At 39.3% G+C, this 22,627-nt stretch overlaps 5 protein-coding genes and 2 long non-coding RNA genes across 12 annotated transcripts; 4 read left to right on the top strand and 3 right to left on the bottom strand.

The window, feature by feature from the left end:
* Positions 1-926: 926 nt before the first annotated feature.
* Positions 927-3,627, bottom strand: LOC103522423 (probable pyruvate dehydrogenase E1 component subunit alpha, mitochondrial). The gene is made up of 4 exons (XM_008487530.3): positions 3,607-3,627; positions 2,787-3,035; positions 2,255-2,503; positions 927-1,467 (listed from the first exon to the last, which is right to left on the bottom strand). Exons 1-4 carry the CDS (start codon positions 3,625-3,627, stop codon positions 1,282-1,284), a joined length of 705 nt encoding a protein of 234 aa, XP_008485752.1. The 3' UTR covers positions 927-1,281.
* A 30-nt stretch (positions 3,628-3,657) lies between these two features.
* On the top strand, positions 3,658-6,058 carry LOC103522210 (CDGSH iron-sulfur domain-containing protein 2 homolog). Of its 3 annotated transcripts, XR_003394975.1 has the most exons (5): positions 3,658-3,816; positions 4,604-4,689; positions 4,869-5,122; positions 5,232-5,254; positions 5,318-5,450. XR_003394975.1 is itself a non-coding variant. In XM_008487315.3 (3 exons), exons 1-3 carry the CDS (start codon positions 3,798-3,800, stop codon positions 5,064-5,066), a joined length of 303 nt encoding a protein of 100 aa, XP_008485537.1. In that variant the 5' UTR covers positions 3,658-3,797; the 3' UTR covers positions 5,067-5,208. The 3 variants fall into 3 exon arrangements, 1 of the variants encoding a protein (XP_008485537.1); XR_003394973.1 differs by lacking the exons at positions 5,232-5,254; positions 5,318-5,450 and adding an exon at positions 5,571-6,058 and having other exon boundaries at positions 4,869-5,145; XM_008487315.3 differs by lacking the exons at positions 5,232-5,254; positions 5,318-5,450 and having other exon boundaries at positions 4,869-5,208.
* Positions 6,059-6,328: 270 nt separating this feature from the next.
* On the bottom strand, positions 6,329-8,447 carry LOC103522219. Its single transcript, XM_008487324.3, has 2 exons — positions 7,898-8,447; positions 6,329-7,073 (listed from the first exon to the last, which is right to left on the bottom strand). The coding sequence occupies exons 1-2, from the start codon at positions 8,054-8,056 to the stop codon at positions 6,633-6,635; spliced, it is 600 nt and encodes a 199-aa protein (XP_008485546.1). The 5' UTR covers positions 8,057-8,447; the 3' UTR covers positions 6,329-6,632.
* A 156-nt stretch (positions 8,448-8,603) lies between these two features.
* On the top strand, positions 8,604-19,814 carry LOC103522229 (CDGSH iron-sulfur domain-containing protein 2 homolog). Of its 4 annotated transcripts, XM_026832584.1 has the most exons (4): positions 8,619-8,668; positions 9,190-9,391; positions 11,979-12,053; positions 19,294-19,814. In XM_026832584.1, exons 2-4 carry the CDS (start codon positions 9,272-9,274, stop codon positions 19,579-19,581), a joined length of 483 nt encoding a protein of 160 aa, XP_026688385.1. In that variant the 5' UTR covers positions 8,619-8,668; positions 9,190-9,271; the 3' UTR covers positions 19,582-19,814. The 4 variants fall into 4 exon arrangements, with proteins under 4 accessions (XP_008485568.1, XP_026688385.1, XP_008485555.1 ...); XM_008487333.3 differs by lacking the exons at positions 8,619-8,668; positions 9,190-9,391 and adding an exon at positions 10,876-11,344; XM_008487346.3 differs by lacking the exon at positions 11,979-12,053 and having other exon boundaries at positions 8,604-9,391.
* LOC113472816 lies at positions 12,221-13,290 on the top strand. The gene is made up of 2 exons (XR_003394980.1): positions 12,221-12,827; positions 13,193-13,290. It is a non-coding gene; the product is annotated as an uncharacterized LOC113472816 (long non-coding RNA).
* On the bottom strand, positions 15,514-16,714 carry LOC108254084 (CDGSH iron-sulfur domain-containing protein 1-like). Its single transcript, XM_017449050.1, has 2 exons — positions 16,354-16,714; positions 15,514-15,705 (listed from the first exon to the last, which is right to left on the bottom strand). Exons 1-2 carry the CDS (start codon positions 16,510-16,512, stop codon positions 15,514-15,516), a joined length of 351 nt encoding a protein of 116 aa, XP_017304539.1. The 5' UTR covers positions 16,513-16,714.
* A 1,869-nt stretch (positions 19,815-21,683) lies between the features above and the next one.
* LOC113472818 lies at positions 21,684-22,350 on the top strand. Its single transcript, XR_003394982.1, has 2 exons — positions 21,684-21,912; positions 22,095-22,350. It is a non-coding gene; the product is annotated as an uncharacterized LOC113472818 (long non-coding RNA).
* The last annotated feature ends 277 nt before the right edge of the window (positions 22,351-22,627 follow it).

Here is a 22,627-nt window from a genome sequence, read left to right as displayed (position 1 = left end):
TCTACCGCGCTAACCATGAAGGTGTGTCCACACATAGTCGACTGGCCGTCGATCGATGTCGACTGAACCGTCCTCACTGCCTTGAGAACATAGATTCACTTCGTCGATCGACTGCCGCTCGACTATGTTTAGACACACCTTTACAGTACAGACCTACGGACACGTACAAACCTAAATTGGTGTAATTTAATTCAATATTACCTACATTAAATTCCTTCCTAAAGGCAAGTAATGTTAAAAAAGGTACCTAGTAGAGGTCCTTTTTTCCCCTTGATCTTAAAATCTCAAAATGGATATTAAAATTGGTACCTATATCTATCGTTATCCTCCTAAAAAGTGAAATCCTTTCTCAGAAATACAAGTAGGTAAAATAAAAAGAATGTTGTGGACATGACGAAATATCGATCAATAAAGAAAGTTACGTTATACCAATATAGGTAACTAGGTACACGCAAGTTATTTCTGATTGAAAAAAAAACTCTTGAACTCATTCTGATTGATTATTGAATAAGAAAGATGACGAAATAATTAAAAATATTTCATTAGGTCGTTATACTTCCTTAAAAGTAACAGATACTTGGTTCGTGGCGTCTGCCTTGTGAGCGCAAAGCCGCGGGTTCGATTTCCGGCCGAGGACGATTTTGTCCTAAAAGATAATCTTCGTTCTCGGAAAGGCCAGCTTTCTCTTATGTGCCCCCTCTCTTAGATTTCGGGAAGACCTCCGTTGTTAAGTTTCCTTTAAAAAAAAAGGTGATTATATCGATCGATAAAATCGGCTGCCTATACCTACTTATACTTATCTATAAAGTAGGTACCTACACTTACTATCGATCGATACAAAGGACGGCTAACCCCGCTGGTTCAGATTATAAAATGACTACAAGGTTAGAGTGTTAGACACCGAAGGTGTTTTTTTTTTTTTTTTCTTTTTTTTTTACTTCCCATTACATTATAATAATGTCTCTTTTGGCTTAAGAATATTTGAGACGAGGCTCAAAAATTCTTAGGCTATTTTTTTAGACTGACCAAAAGGGTAGGTATTATCGGTCTCAAAAATTCTCAAACTAAAATAGAGTGTTCCATGAACATTTGAATAGGAAACCTATACTTACAAGTCGAGAGATGCATTATTATTATTTCAGACTGACCAAATGGTCTTATCGGTCTCAAAAATTCTCAAGCTAAAACAGAGTGTCCATTTGTATAGGGATATAAGGAACCTAAACAAGTCGATAGATTTTTATTTATTTATTTATTTTGTCGTCCTTTTCTCGTGGCTTACTACAAGTTGATGGCTTTACCCACTCGCTTGTGCGGATAGCTATTGAATGGGGTAGTACCTCGAATGTCCGTCTCGAGAGGAACGGCATATATGTCTCCTGTCAATTCATCCAGACCTACTTCCGGATCGGCGCGGGCCTTCTTGATGACGGCGTCGATTTCCGCTTTCACTTCCGTGTCGATTTTCTGCGAACACAGAGAAAAATTCATGATTTGTTACTGTATTTTTCTTTCGATATAGGGCCGTATTTAGCGGATACTTGGGCCAAAAAAGACTCGGAAATATTAGATTGTTTGATAGAGGTTTGTCACTGTATAACTGCAAAGGTCTTTAGTGATGACCCTCCAGTCAACGGCAAGCTACCTGTACAATACTCAGATTAAAATAATTCAGGCTGAGCTGGTAAAAAGCCAGCAGCAAGCGATTAACCAGATAGATGGTCATTGGTCAACTAGCTTAAAATATTAGTAAAGAATTACTTACTTTAGTAATACTTAAAAAGTTTAAAAAAGCCAGCCTAGTTAGCTTAGTTGGTAGTGCGTCTGCCTTGTAAGCGCTAGGTTGTCGGCATAAATTAAGTTAAGGTTCAGCCAGCCTAGCTAGCTTAGTTGGTAGTGCGTCTGCCTTGTAAGCGCTAGGCCACTGGGCTCGATTCCCGCCCGAGGCGGATTTTATCCTGATGGGATAATGTTCGTTCTCGGAACGGCTGGCTTTCTCCTATCCGGGCTCGATTCCCGCCCGGGGCGGATTTTATCCTGATGGGATAATGTTCGTTCTCGGAACGGCTGGCTTTCTCCTATCCTCTTCCTTCTCTCTTCGATTTTCGGGACGATAAGACCATAGCAGTTACAGTTCCCTCTGTCAAAAAAAGTTAAAAAAAAAAAAAAAATCACCGGATTACATTACTTTCCTCCATATAGGATAGAAAAAAGTAAAGTAAAATGTCAAGGATTCTACCCTGAGATTTCTCACCTTAAGTTCCTCCGGGGTGACAAGACTGGCGTTGAGAATTTTATCCTTGAGCGATGAGATGGGGTCCCGAGTTTGGCGCACTTCCTGAATTTCGTCTCGGGTTCTGTAACTGGTTCCTGGATCGGACATCGAGTGACCAGAGTACCGGTAGGTGGCTGTTTCGAGAAGGATGGGGCCCTTGTCGGACCGACAATGATTGACGGCAAAACGAGCGGCCTCACGTACGGCAAGAATGTCCATGCCATCCACCTGAGGGAGAGAAAATAGGGGAGGTCAATTTTTTTTTCTAGAGGTTTGTTAGGAACACACATTTTGGAGACCTCTATCCAGAATTCTTCAACTTCCTCAAATTTCCTACCTCTTTATTTTCCATGTGGGTGAGTTCAGAATGCACTATGGTGGATTGGTGGAAGGATTTTCTTCTTTCTAGAGGTTTGATAGAGGGAACTGTAATTGCTATGTAAATATCGTTTTTAGAGAAAAGTTCAAGGTTTTAAAGTCCCAAAATAAATAGTCTGGTAAATAGGCTTACCCAGATGCCTGGAATATAATCTCCTCGTGTATAGTAATCCACGGAGGCAGAAGCACGCTCCGAGCTTGTTCCCATACCGTACCCATTGTTCTCGCATACAAAGATACATGGGATGTTCCACAGCTTGGCAATGTTGTACACTTCAAACACTTGGCCCTGATTGGCTGCCCCGTCTCCGTACAGGGCGAAACAGACGCCCTTGGTACCGGAATATTTGGCGGCGAGAGCAATTCCCACACCAAGAGGAACCTGGAGGAATAACAAGATTGTTTAATATTAACTTAAAACGGTCTGGCTGGGGGACCTTAAACAAGGAGTAGACCAGCATAGTCTGGCTGGGGGACTTTAAACAGGAAACATACCAGCCTGAAATTTCCCTTACTAAAGACATAGCGAAGGTTGAGTGCGAAGGGCACCCACTCGTAAAAATTTGTAGCCAAAACCAAATGTCAGCCCAGGAGTGATCACCCTAGGGCTGATTGAGGGCTGACGAAAAACGCCACCCGTCTAAACACGGGAAAAGGCGAAGAAGAATATTACTTAACTTAAAATACATTAATATCATACTATCCCTAACTCTATATCAGTACTCAATACTCCTGTACTGTTCGAAAAAGGGAATAGTCTTCTGTCTTTTCTTATTGTATTGTATGAAGAAGGAAGTTGTGTGATTTTTGTCAAAAATTATTGATGTCAACACTTGATGTCTTTCTTTTCTAAACTGTTAGCATAATGGAGCTTTCTAGTTTTAGCCGGGAATTCACCTAGTTAAATAAGATTAGTGAATACCTATTTAGGATTTTTTTTTTCTGAGATTCACTAGAACTAGCTTCACAAACATGCGCAGTTCTTCAATGCGCACAAAATTTGATAAAGAAAATCTCAAATCTCAAAATAAATAAAAAAGTGTGATAAAAAAATCCATTGAAGCAAAATTTGGTACCAAGTTTGTTGGCCGTTCAGCAATTTTCCAAGGATTTCCTGCCGCTCAAACACTCTTTAACGTGAAAAATGACTACGAACAGTCCATGTAAGTACTTTGCATAATTTTCTTAGAGCAGATCTGCTCATGATGAGCATGCAACACAAGCCAAGAACCATGCATAGGAACTTCTCATGAGTTTTCTGCTTAAAATTTGTCCTCTCTGCCCCTGGTGTTTGATATCTTGTTCTTATCATATAATCATAATCACCACCGAGCTTACCTGAGACGTAATAATTATTGTCTGTTCAATGTAGGGAGTGCCATATTATGGGCTAATATGACAGGTGATTTTAACAACTGTAAAACCATCATTCCTGGAAACCTGGAGCATGATTCTTGTTTCTGATAACTTTATTGTTATTTCTAACAACTATTATGCCCTGTAGACTGTAGAGTTACCTTGAACTTACCAATTTTGGGTGTTTCCCTTTTTTTGTGAAATGAATCTTGCTTCTTGAGTTTTGAAGAGCAAGAAGTCCAAAGAATTACTGTCCAATATACAGCCTGTTCTACAAGTTCACACTTCCCACTCCATGAATTTATAAGTTTACATTGAAATTATGGTAATTATGCAGAAGTCACGTTCGTGGAAAAGAAAAGCGTTTTGTATTTAACCTATAACCCTATAATAACACTGATCACTGCTCGTTTGTGCCAGTTCCTTTGATAGCAATATTCCACGGACGTGACTTCCACACAAGTACCGAAATTATTTTTTGCACTATGACTGTAAACACTTTGACAAGTAAACAAGCATGCCAACTTTGACTTGTAGACACTTTAGCTAATCAACCCATTACTTACTCAGCTTATTCTTCTCTTCTTCCTCTAGTGGCAGATTTTGTGAAGTACGTGCCTTACGCTCTTGTGCTTGGTGGTATCAGCTATGGTGTATACAAAGTGATATCACCAAAGGGAGTAAGTACCTTTACAATAACTTGTTAGAAGTCCTTTATATAAAAAAAGGAACAGGACTGCAAGAGTTTGTTTCTGAAAGTGACTTTGATATAAAATTGAAAATAGTTATTTGTGGAATAGGTAGCATTGAAAATTGGGTCAGTTGTTTACTTTTTCCTCATATCACTTTATTTTTACAGCATATCAATCCCAACATTCAGAAGTCCAATTCCAAAGTGGTCAACGTAATCAACATTGAAGACATTGCTGATACATTGGCCTTGTGCAGATGTTGGAGAAGTAAAACCTTTCCTAAATGTGATGGGTCTCATGCCCAACACAATCAGTGTACCGGAGATAATGTAGGACCAGTTCTTATCAAGAGAAATGCAGCATAACTGATTCTCCATTCATGAACAAGCAATGACTTATAGGACTTTACTTTTGGGAAGAAATTACCCAACTGTCAAATGATTGGTCACTGTAACCAATTGATTGGTCACTGTAACCAATTGATTGGTATTTTGTTGGGTTAGCCCCCTGGACTTTACTTTTGGGAAGAAATTACCCAACTGTCAAATGATTGGTCACTGTAACCAATTGATTGGTCACTGTAACCAATTGATTGGTCACCGTAACCAATTGATTGGTCACTGTAACCAATTGATTGGTCACTGTAACCAATTGATTGGTATTTTGTTGGGTTAGCCCCCCAAGAAGACTTGTTGGTCTAATGTACATAATGTGCTAGGCAATCAGTAAAATAATATTGTTATGACTACAATAAATCATCTTTATTACTATCTAGAGTAGGTATTTAGGTAGTATCCTCCATTCATGAACAAGCAATGACTTATAGGACTTTACTTTTGGGAAGAAATTACCCAACTGTCAAATGATTGGTCACTGTAACCAATTGATTGGTCACTGTAACCAATTGATTGGTATTTTGTTGGGTTAGCCCCCCAAGAAGACTTGTTGGTCTAATGTACATAATGTGCTAGGCAATCAGTAAAATAATATTGTTATGACTACAATAAATCATCTTTATTACTATCTAGAGTAGGTATTTAGGTAGTATCCCACATTCACAAAATTGCATTTACTTCTTTTCCTTCTTTCTAATCAATTAAATTTATCTTTAGGGTTTTGCTTCCATAGGTCAAAGCCTATGAACCTCTTACTTTTTAAAACCTGTAGGTTGTATTTTTGGGTCTCAACTTCATTGTTGATTTGCAAAAAAGTAAAATTTTTTGAACAAAGACAAAGTTGTTTTTAAGTGACAAGCTTAGTTCTCATTTTTGTTTTCCTTGTCTCTATTACTTGGTAAGTAGATATGTAACTTGTTGAGAAATAAAACCACGTTTAATTTTTTACTGATATTCATCAAGAGATTTGTAATTTATTTATTGAGGCAAAATTTACATATTCAAGACTTTGTATAAAAGTGCTAGTTAGGTATGTAGGTATGTTTTTATTTATTTTTTACCTACTACTCCTAAAAGAAGTGCTTTTTATTTTTTGTCTTTTTCATTGTTTTTCATTAGTGTACCTACTTACAGATTTTGTATTTACAATACACTGCGGCTCGGATGTACCTATATTTCTAACTGCAGACGAATAAACGGGAGAAAACGCTTAGGTCCTGTCCATTAATTTACATATTCAAGACTTTGTATAAAAGTGCTAGTTAGGTATGTAGGTATGTTTTTATTTATTTTTTACCTACTACTCCTAAAAGAGGTGTTTTTTATTTTTTGTCTTTTTCATTGTTTTTCATTAGTGTACCTACTTACAGATTTTGTATTTACAATACACTGCGGATCGGATGTACCTATGTTTCTAATTGCCGACGAATAAACGGGAGAAAACTCTTAGGTCCTGTCCAAGTTTTTCTATTTTGTCGATACCTCACTGGGTTCCAAGTTTTGGTACGGTTGAAATGATTGTAATAATCCCACTCCTCACGACCACCCAAACTTGGCAGTCTGAGGTCCAAGCCCTGGAGGCCACTTTCTCAGCCTCTCGAAGAAATCATTCTTATCAATAGTACACGTACTATTCTCGTCACTATCCTGACTATACTCGTTCTCCTTTACATACTTGTCGATTGCCTTATCGACTTGTGAATCGGACATGGTGGATGGCGTTGGATAGGTAATGGATCGGTTAGGCGTAGGCAGGGTGTACTTATCTAGAACATAATCCGGGAAAGTGTTACCGTCTATAATCAACGGGCCGACGTTGTCTTTGTGAAACTTGTTGTGATATTTGTGTGAATTGTCGCAGAATGGGAACTTCTTGCTTTTCCAACATCGGCATATGGCCTCCGTGTGTATTCCGGTGTCAATGGTGAACCTGTCTGTCACCACATCATGGTGTTTGGAATAGTACTTGTTGATCAACTGAAATATGAGAGGGTGATTTATTTTAGAAAATCATAAAAACAATTTTCATTTTAAATAGGTACCTATATGGGTTGATTTTATACACACTGGTCGATTAGTCTTTTGATTTTATAATGGTAGGTTGTTGGTATTTGGTAGGTAGTCGATATAATGGCTGGTTTTGTTCAGGTAGGTACCTGATCTCATAGTTATTCTCTGTTCGGTTATTTATCTCCGACTTGGGAAAAACTTTCCTCCCGTCTGTGTTTATCTCTCAACCTTGCTGTTCCCTACCGAAGAATTCGACCTCTGGAAATAAACGTAGGTATTCAAAATGTGCGAAATATTCGTTGGTATTTTCTATTTTCTAGCCTTTTGATGGACGACAATCCCTCTTTGACAAACCTGAACTTACCCCAAGTGCCTCGTTAGTGTAGTGGTCAACAAGGCTCTTGTCTCGTAATCAGGAGAGCATGAGTTCAGACCAAATCTTAGGATGAGATTGATCTCAAGCACAGGCCGGATACAATAAACAGACAAACCTGAACTTACCCCAAGTGCCTCGTTAGTGTAGTGGTCAACAAGGCTCTTGTCTCGTAATCAGGAGAGCATGAGTTCAGACCAAATCTTAGGATGAGATTGATCTCAAGCACAGGCCGGACTCTATTAGACAAATTATATCAATAAAGAGGTGCTCTATTAGACAAATTATATCAATAAAGAGGTGCTCTATTAGACAGTCTAAATAAATTACTAGGTACTTATACCTACTTATTAGGCAGACCTGACAGGCGTTCCTGATAATGAATACTCGACCTTTTCTCTTTTCTCAAGTCACTTACCCTCCTTGGCTCGGTGCCCCAGAACTCTTCGCTTGGAATGTTCTCATAATCAAGAGGGCCAAAGACTTTCTCAGTGGTATCCTCCACGGGATAACAAGTCGGGATAAAAGTCAGTAGGTCCAAACAAATCACCAGATGAAAAACATTTACTTTAGTCATGAGAAGAAGGCTGGTAGACGGTCGATAGAAATTTCACTGAAGAGCCGTACCCTCTGAATATAATCAAGGTGGAGCGTTTATTTCCCTGTGTTCAAAGGGTGGTCGAAAACTTCAAGAGTTGAAATCACACCATTATCTTTTGAATAATTTTAACTGATCCAAAACGCATTTCTGTGTAGTCAGGCGCTTAATCAATTTAGAGGGAGATTAACTTTAGCACTTCGCGCTTTGCAATAGCTCACACAAGGACTTCGGAACATTCAATTGTTTTTTGCAAAGTTTTTGAAAAACAGTGTTAGCAGTAAAAGAAGAAAATGTAAAAAATCATGTAGAAAATCAAGAAAAATGTCAGTACCGGGGGCATTGTTTCGATTGGGGAAAAATAACTTGTAAACTTCAAGAAGTGAGAGCTCTGCTCATTTGTTTATGTCGACCGTATACTGTCTACCGTTTTCAGCTGTTTGAAGACGAGACAAAGGTTCTACGAATGATTCTACAGGTGCTAAATCAGGAGGCTGCTGTCCTCTGACAGAACTTGTTCCAATTTTTCTCAGTCTCCCCTGACACAGTTGACTGTACTGAGCATATTGCTTCGTCTCGCTTTGATTACGAGTAGGTTTAGCTGTTTAATCCTTCATACTAAGCACTACATTGATTGTTTATTTCGGGACTTTGGAAAGTTGTTCTCAGTGTTTTTCCAAGTTGCTTGTGTTTTTGATTAGGGGCGTTATTTTCGTGATACCTCTCTGATGCCGTTGAACTAAGTTTTTGGTGAAACTGTGATCAAACCAAGACTATTTCCTATCTGTGTTACCTACTGAGTGTTTACTGACCTAATTTGGTCGCATTATATTTCTTTGATTTCCAAACGGTTCTTGGCTTTCTACTCGGACCTTCTCAAAGGTCTCAGTGGACCTATTGGATCTTTCCCTGGAAACCATGAGACTGACGGAATTTCGCAGCTCTTGAGCCCAAGAGCAAATTCCTGATCCAAAAAATATTATCTAGTCAATCAGCTTTTGAATATCTACTCAGCTATAAGTACTCGTACAAGTAGGTAGTGCTTTATTTAGCGTCCTCTGCCAAGAATACCTATATAGCTATTCAACTCCTTTCATAATAAAATTCCTTAGTGTGCCTTGTGCTGTCACTGCTGCTGCCAGAGGATCTGCTGTCACTGCAACAAGAACAACAACAACAACAATAAGATTCCAAATGCTGCATCAAAAACAAATGCTGATCAATGCTACGTCTCTGCTGATCGTGATCTATCTCAGTTTATGTTGGGGCAAGTTGGAAGACTATGAATTTCAAGAAATCGATCCCCCAGTTATGGTAAGTACAGGTTCTGAAGCATAGAATAGAATACAATTATAAGTGCTGAATTAATTTTTAATCTTGCCTGAAATCCGTATTTAACGCACCCCGATTTAGCCTTTATTTAGACCAACTTTTGGTGAAACCTGTTTTTGGGTTAAACTCAGTACCTATTCTCGGTAGAGATTTTTCTTTATCCCATCATTGGGAAGGAGGGAAATTTTTACATAGGAATCGACCATTTATTTATAATTTTTACCCATTTGCAACTGCTCCATTGGTCAGGAACTTAAGAAGCATTGCCCAGCCTAGTTACCTTGGAGAGAAGTGCATCCTTCTTGTACCTCATCTGTTTAGGATAGAACCCAACACGGACGGGAATCGAACCTAGGTTGTTTGTGGAAGGATTGCTATAGTGGACATGCTAAATCGCTAAATCCCCAGAGAACAAGGGTGAGGAATTTTAGAACAGTATTTGAGTTCACGATATTCTTTCCTTAAGTCCTTACAGTGGGCCTAAAAGAAAGTGGGCTTTAGAGACCTTCTCTGTTTATGAAAGTTTAAAATTTCTAAGGCTCAGGATAAAATAAGGAATAATGGGTTTAATTTAACTGGTAGGACTTTCCATCTTACCCTCCTCAGTCTAAACAAAGCATTACTTATGTAACCTCTGGTTACCGGCTGGTTTATGCGACAAGAAGAACATTCCTAGGTTCATTTTCTAAGTATGTTCATTTCTAAGTACCTACCTCAACTTTGCACAATTATGATAAATAGATATGTACCTATAATAGATAATTACCTACTATGTATTTATCTAGTAATACTAGTTATGCCTGTAAATCTGTTCGAGTTCAACCCACGTGTTATTCTGAGTAATCTTGATGTGTAATCTTTTTGGACTATCCCGGTTGATAGTGGTCTAGGTAGATTTCTACCTACTGTGGAAATAGGTACTGAAGCTATTGGGAGTGTAGTATACCTATTGTACAAGAACATCACCAACAACAGAGACAACAATAATAACAATATGTCACATATGTGTGTGAGTATCATGAAAAACGGGAAGTGTTAACTTTCAGTGACTGTAAAGTGTAGAACTCAGAGAAAGGCCTTTTTGGACTATCCCGGTTGATAGTGGTCTAGGTAGATTTCTACCTACTGTGGAAATAGGTACTGAAGCTATTGGGAGTGTAGTATATTGTACAAGAACATCACCAACAACAGAGACAACAACAATAACAATATGTGTTTGAGTATCATGAAAAACGGGTAGTGTTAACTTTCAGTGACTGTAAAGTGTAGAACTCAGAGAAAGGGGCCCTCATAGGCCCAAAATCTAATGAACCAACTTTTTCGTGTTGACCATTTTTGACAAGTCCAACATTTTCCATGCAGTAAGTACTTACCTAACAGTTTTCTCAAAACGACTTTCTGTGATTTTATCTAATTTAAGAACCCTGTTTGTTTGTAAGGTTGTACAATAGGTAGGTAACTCCAAACGGTTCTTGGCTTTCTACTCGGACCTTCTCAAAGGTCTCAGTGGACCTATTGGATCTTTCCCTGGAAACCATGAGACTGACGAAATTTCGCAGCTCTTGAGCCCAAGAACAAAATCCGCAATTCCTGATCCAAAAGAACATTATCTAGTCAATCAGCTTTTGAATATCTACTCAGCTGTAAGTACTCGTACAAGTAGGTAGTGCTTTATTTAGCTTCCTCTGCCAAGAATACCTATATAGCTATTCAATTTCTTTCACAATAAGATTCCTTAGTGTGCCTTGTGCTGTCACTGCTGCTGCCAGAGGATCTGCTGTCACTGCAACAAGAACAACAACAATAAGATTCCAAATGCTGCATCAAAAACAAATGCTGATTCATGCTACTTCTCTGCTGATCGTGATCTATCTCAGTTTATGTTGGGGCAAGTTGGAAGACTACGAATTTCAAGAGATCGATCCTCCAGTCATGGTAAGTACAGGTTCTGAAGCATAGAATAGAATACAATTATAAGTGCTGAATTAATTTTTAATCTTGCCTGAAATCCGTATTTAACGCACCCCGATTTAGCCTTTATTTTGACCAACTTTTAGTGAAACCTGTTTTTGGGTTAAACTCAGTACCTATTCTCGGTAGAGATTTTTCTTTATCCCATCATTTGGAAAGGAGGGAAATTTTTACATAGGAATCGACCATTTATTTATAATTTTTACCCATTTGCAACTGCTCCATTGGTCAGGAACTTAAGAAGCATTGCCAGCCTAGTTACCTTGGAGAGTAGTGCGTCCTTCTTGTAAGTGCTAGGTCGCGGGTTCGGTTTCCGCCCGGGGTGGATTTTATCCTAAGCGACCTAAGCAGATAAGATGCTAGGTCGCGGGTTCGGTTTCCGCCCGGGGTGGATTTTATCCTAAGCGACCTAAGCAGATAAGATTCGTTCTCGGAACGGCTGGCTCTCTCCTATCCTGTCTTCCTTCTCTCTTCGATTTCGGGACGATAAGAACTTAGCAGTTACAGTTCCCCCTATCAAACCTCTTGAAGCGTCAGTTATTTTCCTTCTACTAAATCTGGGATCTTGACCACTGACTCGCTCGAATTTAATTTCTAGACAAAACCCCGATTCACACTGCCCCCAGGACTGGCCGAAAGATTCGCGGAGGGAATTCGAAAAAAAGTGGATGCGGTGAGTTATTTTTGTCTCAAATCAGCCTGTTCCATTTACAAGTTCACACTTCCCACTCCATGAATTTATAAGTTTACATTGAAATTATGGTAATTATGCAGAAGTCACGTTCGTGGAAAAGAAAAGCGTTTTGTATTTAACCTTAACTTTATTGTTATTTCTAACAACTATTATGCCCTGTAGACTGTAGAGTTACCTTGAACTTACCAATTTTGGGTGTTTCCCTTTTTTGTGAAATGAATCTTGCTTCTTGAGTTTTGAAGAGCAAGAAGTCCAAAGAATTACTGTCCAATAGCCTGTTCCATTTACAAGTTCACACTTCCCACTCCATGAATTTATAAGTTTACATTGAAATTATGGTAATTATGCAGAAGTCACGTTCGTGGAAAAGAAAAGCGTTTTGTATTTAACCTATAACCCTATAATAACACTAATCACTGCTCTAATTGTGAAAACTCCTTCTTGCGTTTAACCTAACCCTATAATAACACTGGTCACTGCTCGTTTGTGCCAGTTCCTTTGATAGCAATATTCCACGGACGTGACTTCCACACAAGTACCGAAATTATTTTTTGCACTATGACTGTAAACACTTTGACAAGTAAACAAGCATGCCAACTTTGACTTGTAGACACTTTAGCTAATCAACCCATTACTTACTCAGCTTATTCTTCTCTTCTTCCTCTAGTGGCAGATTTTGTGAAGTACGTGCCTTACGCTCTTGTGCTTGGTGGTATCAGCTATGGTGTATACAAAGTGATATCACCAAAGGGAGTAAGTACCTTTACAATAACTTGTTAGAAGTCCTTTATATAAAAAAAGGAACAGGACTGCAAGAGTTTGTTTCTGAAAGTGACTTTGATATAAAATTGAAAATAGTTATTTGTGGAATAGGTAGCATTGAAAATTGGGTCAGTTGTTTTCAGCTATGGTGTATACAAAGTGATATCACCAAAGGGAGTAAGTACCTTTACAATAACTTGTTAGAAGTCCTTTATATAAAAAAAGGAGCAGGACTGCAAGAGTTTGTTTATGAAAGTGACATTGATATAAAATTGAAAATAGTTATTTGGAGAATAGGTAGCATTGAAAATTGGGCCAGTTGTTAACTTTTTCCTCATATCACTTTATTTTTACAGCATATCAATCCCAACATTCAGAAGTCCAATTCCAAAGTGGTCAACGTAATCAACATTGAAGACATTGCTGATACATTGGCCTTGTGCAGATGCTGGAGAAGTAAAACCTTTCCTAAATGTGATGGGTCTCATGCCCAACACAATCAGTGTACTTCAATCCCAACATTCAGAAGTCCAATTCCAAAGTGGTCAACGTAATCAACATTGAAGACATTGCTGATACATTGGCCTTGTGCAGATGTTGGAGAAGTAAAACCTTTCCTAAATGTGATGGGTCTCATGCCCAACACAATCAGTGTACCGGAGATAATGTAGGACCAGTTCTTATCAAGAGAAATGCAGCATAACTGATTCTCCATTCATGAACAAGCAATGACTTATAGGACTTTACTTTTGGGAAGAAATTACCCAACTGTCAAATGATTGGTCACTGTAACCAATTGATTGGTCACTGTAACCAATTGATTGGTATTTTGTTGGGTTAGCCCCCCAAGAAGACTTGTTGGTCTAATGTACATAATGTGCTAGGCAATCAGTAAAATAATATTGTTATGACTACAATAAATCATCTTTATTACTATCTAGAGTAGGTATTTAGGTAGTATCCCACATTCACAAAATTGCATTTACTTCTTTTCCTTCTTTCTAATCAATTAAATTTATCTTTAGGGTTTTGCTTCCATAGTTCAAAGCCTATGAACCTCTTAGTTTTTAAAACCTGTAGGTTGTATTTTTGGGTCTCAACTTCACTGTTGATTTGCAAAAAAGTATAATTGTTTGAACAAAGTTGTTTTTAAGTGACAAGCTTGGTCAGAGCAAAAAGTTCCCACTGTGTGACGGAGCCCATCGCGCCCACAACGAGAGAAACAAGGACAACATTGGTCCAGCCATCATCAGCGCCAGCAACAAACACAATCTGTATATGAATGATACGAGTGGCAATGAGACCAATATTGCCCATGCCAATGAAAATTGGGATAGTGATGACAAGAAAAAGAAGTGAAAAATATAGTGACAAAGGAAAGTGAAGAATGACAGCAAAAGAAGTGAAAGAGTGACAAAAGAAGTGAAAAGAGTTTCAATAAAGGTGTAAAAAGAGATAAAAGGAGTGGTAAAGGAAGTGAAAGAATGCTCAAATGAATAATACGAGTGGCAATGAGAATAACACTGCCATTGACCATGAAGGTAAGATCAGTGATGAACTAGAAAAAGAAGTGAAAATTGTAAAGAATGACAGCAAAGGAAGTAAAAAGAGTGATAAAAGAAGTGAAAAGAGTTAAAGAGCTATAAAAGAAGTGAAAAAAGTGACACCACAAAAGATTTTTTTTTTATAATAAAATCAAAAATTCTGACCTATGTTTGATGTTTATTAATCTTTGTAACTACATATTTTGTATTAAAATCATCTTTCAATATACGAGACTCTGTTTAGACTGCCGGGGTAAGGGGGCTTTTCAGAACAATTATAAGACTTGTAACTATTCGGGCAGGATAACTAACAGGGTATAGCCACACATACGCTCTCTACTCTATCCTCACAATTTATTGACGATAATTTTCATAGCTTGGAGTATTTTATTTCTCCCTACGACACTCTTCGAGACGCGTAGAATCTAGAAAGTAGTCTTGTGCTTTACCCATTGGAATGTAGGTAGTGCTCTGATGCATGGCTTTATCAGGACATTATATTTCTACAAGAGTTAAGTAGGTACTACATTTATTTTGCAACAGTGCTAACGAGTGATGCTCTTGAGAATCCCTAGTTAACCAAGAGGAGTGGTGTAAATAATTTTATTGTAAAGAGAACGAGAAGACGGAGAAGTAGAATAAAAAGAAAGGGACGAAGAAGAAGTAGAAAACGGAGAAAAAGAATAAAGGTATGCACCACAAAATTATAAACCATTCCACGACCAACACTCATCTCCTACCTCCGTCACTGGCTCCCAATCAGATAAAACCCGCCAGTGTGTCTGCATGCCATCAGCCTGATCAGACGTCTCCAGCATGGTCCCCTACTACCTCCTCTTATTCGCCTACCAGATGACCCTTGTCCTCACCAGTATAACCAGACTGGGGCCTCGCTTCTGGGAAGATATCGAGCCGAAAACGACCAAATATCTCGGACCGAATGGGACCACCATGGACCCGGAATATTTGGACTATCTGCTGTCCATCACACAGTTACCGGCCTATAAGTTGTACTCGGCTAATGAACATTGGAAGTGGACTAGCCACCATTGGGTCGTGGACGAGAATTTCACCACGGACTTGAACATGGTGAGTACTCTTTTCATTGATATCTATTGTTGTTTTTATTTTAGCTAAGGTCTCTTCAGGGTCAACGGGCCGACGTTGTCTTTGTGAAACTTGTTGTGATATTTGTGTGAATTGTCGCAGAATGGGAACTTCTTGCTTTTCCAACATCGACATATGGCCTCCGTGTGTATTCCGGTGTCAATTGTGAACCTGTCTGTCACCACATCATGGTGTTTGGAATAGTACTTGTTGATCAACTGAAATATGAGAGGGTGATTTATTTTAGAAAATCATAAAAACAATTTTCATTTTAAATAGGTACCTATATGGGTTGATTTTATACACACTGCTCGATTAGTCTTCTGATTGTAAAATAGTAGGTTGGTATTTGGTAGGTAGGTAGTCGATATAATGGCTGGTTTTGTTCAGGTAGGTACCTGATCTCATAGTTATTCTCTGTTCGGTTATTTATCTCCGACCTGGGAAATACTTTCCTCCCGTCTGTGTTTATCTCTCAACCTTGCTGTTCCCTACCAAATTCGACCTCTGGAAATAAACGTAGGTATTCAAAATGTGCGAAATATTCGTTGGTATTTTCTAGTTTCTAGCCTTTTGATGGACGACAATCCCTCTTTGACAAACCTGAACTCACCCCAAGTGCCTCGTTAGCGTAGTGGTCAACAAGGCTCTTGTCTCGTAATCAGGAGAGCATGGGTTCAGACCAAATCTCAGGATGAGATTGATCCCAAGCACAGGCCGGATACAATAAACAAAATTATATCAATAAAGAGGTGCTCTATTAGACAGTCTAAATAAATTACTAGGTACTTATACTTATTAGGCAGACCTGACAGGCGTTCCTGATAATGAATACCCGACCTTTTCTCTTTTCTCAAGTCACTTACCCTCCTTGGCTCGGTGCCCCAGAACTCTTCGCTTGGAATGTTCTCATAATCAAGAGGGCCAATGACTTTCTCAGTGGTATCCTCCACGGGATAACAAGTCGGGATGAAACTCAGTAGGTCCAAACAAATCACCAGATGAAAAACATTTACTTTAGTCATGAGAAGAAGGCTGGTAGACGGTCGATAGAAATTTCACTGAAGAGCCGTACCCTCTGAATATAATCAAGGTGGAGCGTTTATTTCCCTGTGTTCAAAGGGTGGTCGAAAACTTCAAGAGTTGAAATCACACCATTAAAATCTTTTGAATAATTTTAACTGATCCAAAACGCATTTCTGTGTAGTCAGGCGCTTAATCAATTTAGAGGGGTACCCTCTGAATATAATCAAGGTGGAGCGTTTATTTCCCTGTGTTCAAAGGGTGGTCGAAAACTTCAAGAGTTGAAATCACACCATTATCTTTTGAATAATTTTAACTGATCCAAAACGCATTTCTCTGTAGTCAGGCGCTTAATCAATTTAGAGGGAGATTAACTTTAGCACTTCGCGCTTTGCAATAGCTCACACAAGGACTTCGGAACATTCAATTGTTTTTTGCAAAGTTTTTGAAAAACAGTGTTAGCAGTAAAAGAAGAAAATGTAAAAAATCATGTAGAAAATCAAGAAAAATGTCAGTACCGGGGGCATTGTTTCGATTGGGGAAAAATAACTTATAGACTTCTTGTGAGAGCTCTGCTCATTTGTTTATGTCGACCGTATACTGTCTACCGTTTTCAGCTGTTTGAAGACGAGACAAAGGTTCTACGAATGATTCTACAGGTGCTAAATCAGGAGGCTGCTGTCCTCTGACAGAACTTGTTCCAATTTTTCTCAGTCTCCCCTGACAGAGTTGACTGTACTGAGCATATTGCTTCGTCTCGCTTTGATTACGAGTAGGTAGGTTTAGCTGTTTAATCCTTCATACTAAGCACTACATTGATTGTTTATTTCGGGACTTTCGAAAGTTGTTCTCAGTGTTTTTCCAAGTTTCTTGTGTTTTTGATTAGGGGCGTTATTTTGGTGATACCTCTCTGATGCCGTTGAACTAAGTTTTTGGTGAAACTGTGACCAAACCAAGACTAAGTTCTACGAATGATTCTACAGGTGCTAAATCAGGAGGCTGCTGTCCTCTGACAGAACTTGTTCCAATTTTTCTCAGTCTCCCCTGACAGAGTTGACTGTACTGAGCATATTGCTTCGTCTCGCTTTGATTACGAGTAGGTTTAGCTGTATACTAAGCACTACATTGATGTTTATTTCGGGACTTTGGAAAGTTGTTCTCAGTGTTTTTCCAAGTTGCTTGTGTTTTTGAAAATATGTAAGAGAAGGTAAGCATATTAAAATGGTGAAAAAGTGACATCCACATTGTGAGATGGCAACATGGTTTTGATCTTTTTTTTTATGGGATCTACTTTGATACAAGGGTTCAAGTCCATTTTTTTTTATCTGAGACTGATTCCCATAGGTAAATAAACCCCGTTCGTTCTTCAGTTGTTTTCCCCATCGGCACTGCCTATCTGTAGCGAGTAGCGCGATGCCGCGTTAGATATAGGTACTATTGTTCTTTTCAACTAAAATGACAAATTAAACGAATCGACTCCCGACTGCACAACATTTAGCTTTCTCAAAACGACTTTCTGTGATTTTATCTAATTTAAGAACCCTGTTTGTTTGTAAGGTTGTACAATAGGTAGGTAACTAGGCCTAAGGTGTGAGGTGGAGCAATCTCAGAAGTTGAAACTTGCACAGTCAAACTTTGGCTTGACGGCGGATACAGACCAACACATCAAGACAGCCTGTTCCATTTACAAGTTCACACTTCCCACTCCATGAATTTATAAGTTTACATTGAAATTATGGTAATTATGCAGAAGTCACGTCCGTGGAAAAGAAAAGCGTTTTGTATTTAACCTATAACCCTATAATAACACTGATCACTGCTCGTTTGTGCCAGTTCCTTTGATAGCAATATTCCATGGACATGACTTCCGCACAAGTACCAGGATTCTTGGTCGGAGCATGGAATTTTCTTCGTCATTTGTTTGAGAATTTGACCACTTACATTGCATCTCTTGGGAGTCTTCAGGCTAGTTCAATGGAGCAGTTGCAAATGGGTAAAAGTTATAAATAAATGGTCGATTCATATGTAAAAAGTTGGGAAAAATCCAAATCCGAGATCAAAACTCCGAAAAAATAACTGTAAAAGGTCGAAAACTCAATTTTTATTTTCCCTTCTAATGAAAGAGTTCAAAGATGTGTGACGTCAAACTTTACACAGTTGTTTTTTTAGTCCGCTAGGTTGTGCCAGTAAGTATGCAAGCACACTAGCGTAGGAGCAGAAAGAAATGCGCAGAAACGTATGCGCACAAACACATTAATGTGTTGCCTGCGAGGGAGCTTTGCTCGGGACTTTTGATGTGACGTCATCGTGTACGGGAGCGTATGCCGTGACGTTAAAGTTCACGATTTACCGGTATTTTTTTAAATCGATTTATTTCGGGATTAAAAGTCGTAGAAGAAAAAGAAAAACTCCGTTGGTCCTCATTTTTCCTGCTCTATGACTTTGAAACATCACCCAAGTAAGCGCAACTATTGAGTGAGAAATTTCCAGGAGTCTTTCCTTCTCCTCCTACTTCTTCCATTTTCCATCCCTACCTCCTTCCACTCCACATCCAATGTAGGTTTCTACTTACTACATATCATAACATGCCGGAAAACAAAGCAAACATTAATAGTAGGTACCTACCTTGGTACAGATAGGGGGCTTAAAGGCGGGAAAAAAAAAAAAAAAAAAAAAAATTCACGTGCTGCCAATTGGCCAAATCGGGGTGCATTCAGCCTTGTGGTATGTGTAGGGTTGCAGCAAATTCGTTTGTCATTTCACTCCTTCGTTGCATTTTTCAGAGAGTGAACAAGCACTTGTACAAGAGTGAGGACGTGGTTACCAACCGGTTCACTGTGTTCCCCTCTGATCCTCCCCTCGTCCTATGTCGCTGCTGGGAGAGCAAAAAGTTCCCACTGTGTGACGGAGCCCATCGCGCCCACAACGAGAGAAACAAGGACAACATTGGTCCAGCCATCATCAGCGCTAGCAACAAACACAATCTGTATATGAATGATACGAGTGGCAATGAGACCAATGTTGCCCATGCCAATGAAAATTGGGATAGTGATGATAAGAAAAAGAAATGAAAAGTGTGATGATAAAGGAGTGATAGTAAAAGAAGTGAAAGGTAGTGATAATAAAGGAGTGAAAAGAGACAGCAAAAGAAGTGAAAAGAGTGACAATAAAAGAAATTTTACTTGCAAGTAATTAAACAAATTCTGACCTAGGTATGTTTGTTATTATTTTTGTATATTGTATTAGGTAATCATCTTTCAATCAAATACATAAAAATATACGAGACCTTGTTTAGACTGCCGGAGAAAAGGAATTTTTCAGTTATAGGTAGGTATGTATTCGGTCGGGTTCCTACCTATACCCACATTACCCACGTAACTATACGTAGATCATCTATTCTATTCTATTCTATTTTATCTCCAAGTGTTGTAGGTAATTGTAAGGAAAAATATTCATAGCTTCTCAGCATTCCTTTTTTCCCTACCACACTTTTCAAGACATATAGAAGCTAGACTGTAGAAACCTATATGTATGAAGAAAACACAGAAGAAGAAGAAGAAGAAGAAGAAGAAGAAGAAGAAGAAGAAGAAGAGAGAGACCGAGAAGAAGAAAGGTACCTATGTGCTATAAAAGTGTAAACTATTCCACCACCTCTCTTACCTCCGTCACTGGGGAACTTAGCAGTTACAGTTCCCCCTATCAAACCTCTTGAAGCGTCAGTTATTTTCCTTCTACTAAATCTGGGATCTTGACCACTGACTAGCTCGAATTTAATTTCTAGACAAAACCCCAATTCACACTGCCTCCAGGACTGGCCGAAAGATTCGCGGAGGGAATTCGAAAAAAAGTGGATGCGGTGAGTTATTTTTGTCTCAAATAAACGGTGAGTACCTCGTTTAGCCTTAATGGGACACTTTGGTTTATTTTTATAGGCTAAAATTTAGACTAAGAACTTGTTTACTAAAAAAAGAGGTGTAATAGAAGTAACTGGAAGCACTACAAGGTCTTACGGTACCAAAATTAAGGAGCGCGGTAGCGCTCCGCCCAGCCAAGTCAAGAAAGTTTGACCGCGCTACTAGAGATATTATACGCGACAGGGAAAGTAGCCGTTTTCAGGTAGTTGTAGAGGTTAAAGATAGAATAAGGAGGACAGGACAGGATCTGGTATAGGATAAAGTCTGCCCACGCCCGAAATCAAACCGACTAAGAAGATACTTTGCTTGTTCAGTAAGGCCAGCCACTCCCCATTAAGTAGACCTGACAGGTACACCTGATCAGGTCCCGTCTCAGATCTACCTGATATCTGCTGAGCATACACACTATCAGGTAGACCTGACAGGTACGGCTGAAAAGGTCCGCCCGTCAGGTCCATCTGATACCTGAAAAGCGCACACACTAAGGTAGATCTGACTGGTACACCTGGTCAGGTCCCCCTGTCAGGTTTACCTGATGAGCAAAGACGCTATCAGGTAGATCTGACAGGCGGACCTGATCAGGTGTACCTGATAGTGAGGGGCTGGCCTAAGTCCTTCCATTATCTGAAACCTGAAACCATTTTCTGTTCCCCAGATGACGCATTGACCAACTCTACCGAGTTCTTCCACTACATGTGCAACCTGAGGAAGAGGAAATGACCTATCCATGGATGTTGCTGACCCTTTGGTTGAAAATTGAGAACACCCGCTGTCAGATGCCCTAGTCCTACCGGGACTGGCCATTCGGGAGGTGTTTTCAGTAGTTGTATACGAAATAGATGAAATTTGACCTGATGCAGACGCAGACTGTCAAGGACAAAGAGCAAATGGAGACTATGGAGAGGTCAGAATTAAAAATCACTAAGTCCATTTTGACGATTTTGAGTTATGCATATTATCGATGGAAAGAGCGCGCTGAGATCAACACGTTTGTGAAGAGGAAAAAATCAAAATAAACCCCCAAGTCCATCAAGATACACAGAGAAGTTTTGGAGTTTGCTCATTTTCAGAGTTAAAAATCCCTAAGTTTTTCTTTCTCTGATTCCCAAAAGTACAAAAATGGACTTTAATTCTGGCCTCTCCAAATAGCCATGAAAATATCCAACCTTCGATAGGAGCGCAACCCGAAGAAGACCTGACGTACTGCCGTGGGCTCAGTCGCTCAGATGACTGAAACCATTTTCTGTTCCCCAGATGACGCATTGACCAACTCTACCGAGTTCTTCCACTACATGTGCAACCTGAGGAAGAGGAAATGACCTATCCATGGATGTTGCTGACCCTTTGGTTGAAAATTGAGAACACCCGCTGTCAGATGCCCTAGTCCTACCGGGACTGGCCATTCGGGAGGTGTTTTCAGTAGTTGTATACGAAATAGATGGAATTTGACCAGACGCAGACTGTCAAGGACAAAGAGCAAATGGAGAGGTCAGAATTAAAAATCACGAAGTCCATTTTGAAATTGAGAACACCCGCTGTCAGATGCCCTAGTCCTACCGGGACTGGCCATTCGGGAGGTGTTTTCAGTAGTTGTATACGAAATAGATGAAATTTGACCTGATGCAGACGCAGACTGTCAAGGACAAAGAGCAAATGGAGACTATGGAGAGGTCAGAATTAAAAATCACTAAGTCCATTTTGGCGATTTTGAGTTATGCATATTATCGATGGAAAGAGCGCGCTGAGATCAACACGTTTGTGAAGAGGAAAAAATCAAAATAAACCCCAAGTCCATCAAAACACACAGAGAAGTTTTGGAGTTTGCTCATTTTCAGAATTAAAAATCCCTAAGTTCTTCTTTCTCTGATTCCCAAAAGTGCAAAAATGGACTTGGTGATTTTTAATTCTGGCCTCTCCAAATAGCCATGAAAATATCCAACCTTCGATAGGAGCGCAACCTGAAGAAGACCTGACGTACTGCCGTGGGCTCAGATGACTTCGTGGAATAGCAGATTTGTGGCAATGAGGACACGTGACGCCTTTCCCAAGAGATCCGGGTTCAAATCCTGTCCTGGGATTGGAAATCGTTGCCTATGAAGCCGTTCCGAGAACGAACCTCATCTGTTTAGGATAGAACCCAACACGGACGGGAATCGAACCTAGGTTGTTTGTGGAAGGATTGCTATAGTGGACATGCTAAATC

This window comes from Diaphorina citri, unplaced genomic scaffold (genome assembly GCF_000475195.1).
Source record: "Diaphorina citri unplaced genomic scaffold, Diaci psyllid genome assembly version 1.1 scaffold79, whole genome shotgun sequence".
NCBI lineage: Eukaryota > Metazoa > Arthropoda > Insecta > Hemiptera > Psyllidae > Diaphorina > Diaphorina citri.
The sequence above is the reverse complement of the archived record's forward strand: the minus strand, read 5'-3'. Positions and strand labels throughout refer to the sequence as shown.